General features: G+C 38.0%; 2 protein-coding genes across 6 annotated transcripts in view; one reads left to right on the top strand and one right to left on the bottom strand.

Annotated features, from left to right (window-relative positions):
* Positions 1-290, top strand: part of CysRS-m (cysteine--tRNA ligase-like protein, mitochondrial) — an 18,436-nt gene extending 18,146 nt beyond the window's left edge. For all 5 annotated transcript variants that reach the window (XM_043022155.2, XM_043022157.2, XM_043022158.2 and 2 more), the window contains exon 16: positions 1-290. This exon is cut by the window's left edge and continues 287 nt beyond it. The gene's annotated coding sequence lies outside the window, so the exon portion shown is untranslated.
* A 10-nt stretch (positions 291-300) lies between these two features.
* On the bottom strand, positions 301-7,414 carry LOC122257090 (uncharacterized). Its single transcript, XM_043022159.2, has 2 exons — positions 6,086-7,414; positions 301-4,315 (listed from the first exon to the last, which is right to left on the bottom strand). The coding sequence occupies exons 1-2, from the start codon at positions 7,319-7,321 to the stop codon at positions 4,121-4,123; spliced, it is 1,431 nt and encodes a 476-aa protein (XP_042878093.1). The 5' UTR covers positions 7,322-7,414; the 3' UTR covers positions 301-4,120.
* Between the last annotated feature and the right edge of the window lie 469 nt (positions 7,415-7,883).

A 7,883-nucleotide genomic window follows, 5' to 3' on the forward strand; every position in this document is an offset into this window, starting at 1 on the left:
AGTGGTTTAGGTTTACCAGCTGATTAATATTTTATTTGAGTTTAATATTGATTGATGAAAATCCAGTTAGAAGCTAAAGTTTTTTTTTTCTTTGTTTTTTTTCTTCTCTACATTGAAAATGTTCAGAGGACTTTTAGATAAAATCATCATGGTATTTTATGATGTAATTACTTGTTATTCAGGGAATGTTATTGCAATTTGCTGTGAATTCTGCATATATATATCTATATCTATATGTGTATACATGAATGTAAATATTTATCTTTGTATAATAAAAATTGTGAATGAAATCAGAGATTATTTTTCAACAGTAGTTTTTATTGTTCAAAAGTTTTCACAGACAATGAAAGACAAGTATAAAAAATATTTACAAGTAATCTTAACGGCCGTGAAAATTGTCTCCAGTTTTAAAATGGTCATTTCATATTCCACACAACATCTCCTTTACATAAATCACAACTCAACAATAAGCAGCTCACAACATCCAGGATGGTCTTCTGGTCTCTGCCTTGTACAACAATTATCCAAGGGGTAGCATTTAATATGAAGAAAGGCAGGATGGAGAGAGAAAAAAAAGTAATAAAAATAATTGAAGAAAAAAAAAAAAAAAAAAAAATCCATACAATCATTTGTTTATATTTAGAAAAATGAATACAGAGAAATATGCAAGTTTTACTAAGTTACATTTATATACATAAATCAGAAATGGATTTCCTGTTGACCTTAAACAGACAATTTAAAGTATAATTTTCTTTACAACCTATAAGGAATTACTTGTTCTTACACCAAGTAATTTTATCTGGGATACTTTTATTGCTCTTCAAGTCATTTGCATTTTTATATGAAAACTGCTATAAAAATGAAAGTTAAACAAAATGAAAAAAATATATATATTGATAATGCAGAGTTATCTTACAAAACCTGATAACAATGCGATGCTAGTGGAATATACAAAACTGATCAACCGTTTTCAAAATGGTCCCTATACACTTTTGTGCCATTTCCCATTCTCTATATGGCACATCACCTTCACAATGACACATTTGGTTCTTTTTCACTAAAAGTTTGCACAAACTGCAAACCTTATCTTTAAATTTTTATATATTTTTTTTTCTCTTAATTTCTTTTCTTTTTTCAGAAATTTATGAGCTGCTGCACACAATAAAGAGATCAATACATAACTTTATTGACACTTGGAAGCATAACAGACATATTCAGATCTAAATTCTTCCGGCACTTCATTTTCTTTCTTTAAATTTCATTGTTTACTAAAATGTAGAGAAAAATTCAAATCATGAATAACATTTCATTTTTTATGGGCAATTTTCTTAATACATATACATTTTAATATATATATATATATATATATATATATATATATATATATATAAAACACACTATATATATATATATATAACATATATATATGTGTATATAGATATATGTATATTTACATATAAAGAATGTATTAATATATGAGTTTGTGTGTGTGTGAAGTGCTGTTCAAGAATTTTTAAACTGAAGATGTTAAAACTCACTGAATAAGATCATCTGACTAGATTAATAAGGATGAAATTTATGAGACGAGATGAGGCATTATGCACCCAGGGTGGTATTGAAACAGGTGTTCTACCCTTGACTGGGCAAAAGTTACCTTATGGAAGGACCAGCTGAGGTTAACAATGAAGCCTCATCCCTGTCACATTCATAAGGCAGTATATATTATTATATCTATTTATTCACATGATAAAATGATGGTTTCATCCTCCTTGTATGATAAAAGACCGTTAGTGACACACAATACAGTTTCTTCTCCACTCATCATAATGGCGGCCACACAAAATAAAAGAAAATAATCAAATACCCGTCACTAGTTGATACTGCAGTGGCATTTACTACTGACATTAAGTATTGATGCCATATACACAACATTACTGGTTTTCTGCTTCTTCTTTGTGCCTATAAGCTCAACCTGGAGGGGAAGGTGCTGTTTCAAAGTTTGTGCCAAAACCTACCATAATCAATCATTTTCAACTTGTAGGTTTCTTTCTCGTTCTCTTAAAAAAATTACTGCTCCAGAGGTTATACAAATAAATATGTTACCTTAAAGAAAGGTTATTCTTTTGCAAAATAAACTGTTCAATTATTGAGATTACCTTTTAAAAGATAATATTCAAGCTGGATAATTATAAATATTGATATTGATGTGCATCAGTAATAGATCAATTGCCTACAAAGACAATTACTTGCTTTAGAGAGTTGATAGCGAGTCAGGCAAGAATAGACTGTCCACAGAATATTCTCACTTTGCTACACCTCTCCCTTGGCGCACCAAGTCCATTACTAAAGACATTTCCCTTAAAGTGCTAAGCATAATATTAATAGAAAAGAAACTTCCGTTATCACACCTCCACATGCATGACTGTTCCTTCGTCTCCTGCTTTGATGCCATGGACTCAAAAACGCCAAATATCTAACTAATCCTGTTCACTCCCGCCAATCCTAGGAGATCCGAGACTGAGGCATGAACTGCAGCGAGATACATGAGAAGTCCATAGTAACTGAACACAAGAATTACCACACGTTGAGTTGAGCAGAGGATAATTCAAATGAAATGAATCTGAGCATAAATGTTCATTCTTTTTGGCAATGCATTCTCAAGCTTTAGTCCCACATTTCTGAAAATGAAGTCATCCTCTATTTTCAACCGACAAGCACCATTAAAAGTTCTTTCCTTTACAATTTCCATGAAACTGGTGTTATAATGTCTGTTTAATATAAGACAGTAACTGCTATATGCTGCCTAATAACCAAAGTCAATCTTTATGCTCACATCTACTCCATAAGTATAATCACCTTCAACTCATCCCTTAAAATGCTATGTACAACAACAACAACACATTTGGAACACATCAATGTTAATGTTCTCACATAACAGAAGCCATCAACCTTGACTGCTGCATACGTACAATTCACACCGTTACACCACATACTACGTCCAATGGTCCTTCTTCGTTGATCATAATGACTACCATTGATGATTCAGATACAGGACCATAGCTACAGTACACTGGGGAACTCTGATGCATCAAAAATGGAATGTAATAATAGCTGCAGTAAACTATCGTTTTCAATTACTCTTACAAGGTCTTTAACATGCATTCACTTTGTGGGAAATTTATGTCTTTAGATTATGAATTAAAGCATTGATACTTTTGCTAAAGAGGTAGTGATAGTAACCCCATAATATCTAACGTGTTTACATTTCCAGCAGTAAACTCCATTTCACTCCAAATAATCACAATATGGGCTGACCACCTATTTGAGCTTCCTGTCACACATTTAATACAAAGTTCATTCTTATCATGAAACCTTATAACCCTAAACAGAAAATTCTGATTTCACACTTTAAAAAACAAACTTTGCATATGACTAAATGCACTCAAATGCTTACAACATATTTGGATGCATCGAAAGATGAAAAGTTTATCTACAACAGTTCGATTGAATTTCTGCATAGGGAAAAGTATATAATAAATAGAAAGTGAAAGAGCAAAAGTCTACGAGAAAGAGAAAAAAAATGATCTTGTACCAAAAGAACCTTCACAGTACTTGCCACACTGATATCATTATGAATTTGTATATGATATTTTGCTCTACCAATCATTTATTCACTCACTAAAGTGAGAGCAACCTCTACAGAACACCAAGCAACTGTACACTTCAATGCATATTTGTATAGGTATAATGTGTGGTGACCTGGACAACGGGGTCAACAGTTGCACAAGTATGAACTTTGTCTTAATGCTGAAACTTCATTACAAGAATGTACACCTAAATGATCCTTAGTGCAAGGAAATAAAACTGGGCCATTTTCATGATAGCAAAAAAAGAAAAAAAAAAAGAAAAAAAAAATTAACATTACAAACTGGACACCTTCATGTGACATATTGGAATATAGACAGCACATACAATTCCACAAAAGAACGTCATCGTTCTCTTAATGGAAGAACCTCCCTGTCAACTATTATTGGCAACTTGAGTACAAGAAAACTGTAATCAGCAGTGTTACAAGCTTCATATGCCATGAATTACCTGAAGTTATTACTTGGTGGCTAATTCAGAGAGCCGTCTCTTTCCGTGGAGTTGGTGTGTTCACATGGCCTGGAGCCGTGCGGGCTGAGGCTCCACAGGATCCTGGAGTGGTAGGAAGGCTGGAGGGTGGACGGAGGCCATGCGTTGTCCTGTGACGGGGTGGCCGAGATGCAGTGACATCCCGAGAAGGCTTGGCCTCCTGGATTTTTCGCAGCAAGATCTGTAGAGAGAAAATTTGCATATGTTAAATATGAAATTATATCTCTAGAGAGACAAAGTAATCAATGAATGCATTTTTTCATTATATTTTTTTCTGCTAATGCAAATAAAAATGGCTGGTACAGAAATCTGATATAAAATAAGGTTGATAGGATTCATATTTTATTACAGTATTACCTAGGTTAAAGAAGTACATTTAGCTATAGCAGCAACCTCCACTTCACTTCAATATTCACTTGCCCCAATATTCATCTATGAAAACCAATACAGCTCTTGAAACTGAACCAATATATTAAACTACAGAGTCAAAACATGTGAATGGGAGAGAAAGAGAAAACCAGTCCTCAGTTATTTCTCAATCATTACAAAATAAAATGTTTCTAATTTTGAGATATTGAAGATTATGATAAGCTAAGGTTTAACATCTTGGTCATAGAACAAACTGGAACAATTTTCTTTTTAAATAGAAATATCTATGAACTCCAGAACAGAAAGACTTGGGTTGTCATTAACTATATTGGATCTAGCCTACCTACATAAGTGATCTGTACAAATACATTTTATCTGTGGGTACATACATCAAGTAATGTTTTACTTTTCCTTAAAAAAAATGACAGCTAACAAGTAGCTTCAAAACAAAGAAAAATCATTAATCTGCAACAATATCAAACTATCCTAATTTTCTGTAATGAAGTTAACATATTAAAATACAAAAAAACACTATATAATTTCAAATTTCTTCTAAATAAAACAAACAAACAAAAAAACAACATAATAATGATTTCACAAACTGAAATCCCATTTCTTACTGTGAAATCCCCTAGAGTTTTTCCCCCAAATTCAGCTACACAATAATCCTATTCACTTCCCAGCCATTAACTTTTGAATAGCAATGTAAAAGGCTACCATGATTCCCTATTGAGCATCAACACAGGGGATTGTGAGGTATAGGAAATTGGTTGTCTGCACAATAACAAAAACAAGAAATCTTCTTGGAATAGCAGGAAATCCTAAGTTTTTGCTATACACATTTCTTTTTGCTTGTTGCAAAGTCACTCAATTGCACAATATGTACTACTACAAAGGCTGAAATTATAAATAATCACTTGAGCAATACACAAATAAGAACTCTGCCAATGGTAACCACTGGACTCTTTGTTCTTCCATCCATTTGACCATCCTTCTCAAATCACAACTTCACAAAAAGAACTTCACTACCTACAAACATTCAAATCTCAACTGACATAATACATATTAATATTGATTTTGCAAGAACAGATAAAGAAAATGATATCTGAAGAAGTAACCTACTAGTCCATGTTACATCAACCTAATTTCTACATTTAGATATACTTTGCATTACAGATATGATAAAAACAAGCCTGGATGTATATTCCCATTGTAGTTATACATAGAACACATATGATAAAGGATTTTTTTCAAACAAAACCTACTCTCAACAAAAACAATGAATATACCTAACTGTATACTCCTCCCTCTCCCTTTCTAGGGGACTATAATATTTGTCTCTTTCTCTCTCTCTGTTCGTCTCTTTCACATACAGAAAAATGCAAAATCTGCCATACCAATGATACATGTAAAAATAAACTTACATCTGTTCGTAACTATTTTCCTTTTAACATCCACCTCACATGAACTAGCACTTATATGACTTGTGTTGATCTTACTGAGCCTATGGCACAGACTGCCTCTAGAGACAATGGTGACGACTACATCAAAATGACACGAATAGCAACGCCGCTAAACTCACCATGTTTTCCCTGCGAATCTTCTCGTCTTCTCTCCTCCTTGACACGGTAGAGTTCGCAGGTCTTTGGACGGACCGGCTGTTCTGGTTGGAAGAGTTCTGCTGTCTGCTGCGGTTGTGTGCAGACATGATTTTGTGCAGGAGGATCTGGTTCTCGCGGTCGATTCTCCGCACTTCGTCGTTGGAGAAGGACATGTTCTTCCTCCTGTGGTGTGAGCTGCGGAGGTGACTGTGGTGGGGGCTGGCGTCGATGGGGTGGATGGTGATGGGCGACGAGGGCTGATTGAGGTGGTACTGCTGGTTGTGGTACTGGTGGTTGTGGTACTGGTGGTGGCCGTTGGAGCGGCGGTTCCTCTGCTGCTTCTTCTCCAGCTCCACCACCGCCTTCAGCAACAGGGTCATGTCGGTCGAGTCGTCGCTGTTGCTGTAGCCGTTGCAGTGCGGCTGGGAGTCGTAGCCCTGGTCGTGCCCGGGACTGTCCTCCCCCCGGCACTCGAGGGCCAGGTCCCGGTTGTCGTGCAGGGCCAAGGGAGACGTGCCCAGGGTGCGGCGGGGCAGGACGGGGGACAGACCCAGGGGACTCGCCGTGGCAGAGATCAGGGGGGAAACATCGGTGATGTCACTCTCACTATCACTGTCACTGTCGCCGTAGCTGCTGTCACTGTCACTGCTGTCCGTCTCCGAGGACAGGTTGGAGTTCTCCCCGTCCATGTACATGAGGGTGCCTCGCTCGATCAACCTGTCCACCTGAGACTTGGGATCGTCATCATCACTGCTGTCACTGTGATCCCCATCCGTGTCACTCACGTCACTCTCCTCCCACTCGTCAGAGCTGTAGGGGCTTGGGTCTACGCGTTCCATGGCTGATGCACTAGCCTTCTGCGGTGCCGTGGCTGCCTCGAGGGAACTCGCACTACCTGCCTGCCCTGCGCTGGGGCTCACACTGCCACTCCACCTTTTATCCTCGTCCCTCGCCACCTCCTGTGCTCCCTGCTGACCTTCCGACGGCCCAGCAGCAGGAGAAGAAGTGTCCTCCACACAGCGGTAACGGGAGTCCAGCCCCGACCTCGCGCCAGGTGAGGAAGCCCCGAGAACCGAGCTCAGGCGAGCAGAGCCACTAACCATTTCACTGCCTTTCGTCCTTTCTAATTCGTCATCACTGTCGAAAAAACCGAAGTCCACTTCACCGCGAATGTCAGGCTCGTACTGCGTGTCGTTCAGTCCTATTTTGTGAGCCATGCTGCCCCGAACACGGGTATTATAGGAGTCCCCCGCCAGCCATCCGTCCGCCAGCCTTCCCAGCCGCTGCCATTGACTGCCTCACGGCTGCCAACTGCATCCGTGACGTCACGCCTCCTCTCCCTTCTCTACTCCTATATTCTCGTCTGTTTCATCATTTTCAGAGCTGGTAATTCCCACAGTGTTCTTTTTCAGTTTCGATATCTCGTCAGGTGTAGAAATGGCGAATAAGTTGTTCGTTGTCATAAATTAGTACTACAACGACATCATCCATGTTGGCACCACCGGAGTGACGTCAAAATGGCGTCACGAGTGGGCGGAGCTTATGTGAATCATGTGTAGAACAACTAACAAAATCTCTGACAAAACCATTTTCCCCAGAACGGATCTGCAGAACGGATTTTCCGACAAGCAAGTCTTACAAACTGATAATAGTTTATCAACTGACATTACCTATTCTCCGTTCCATTTTGACGCATGGCGTGGATCTGTTATTCCGCATTTTCCCTAGTTTTCCCTCGTTGGCTTTACTTGAATTTTGGACTTGTATCATTGCGGGAAT

This window comes from Penaeus japonicus, unplaced genomic scaffold (genome assembly GCF_977035675.1).
Source record: "Penaeus japonicus unplaced genomic scaffold, GWHDUDI00000001_assembly GWHDUDI00000004, whole genome shotgun sequence".
NCBI lineage: Eukaryota > Metazoa > Arthropoda > Malacostraca > Decapoda > Penaeidae > Penaeus > Penaeus japonicus.

Excerpts from the sequence above, each read along its gene's own strand:
- LOC122257090 (XM_043022159.2), bottom strand. The coding sequence starts at position 7,321 with ATGGCTCACAAAATAGGACTGAACGACACGCAGTACGAGCCTGACATT. Across the intron at positions 4,316-6,085 it reads AGATTCGCAGGGAAAACATG|ATCTTGCTGCGAAAAATCCA; the intron begins GTGAGTTTAGCG and ends TTCTCTCTACAG.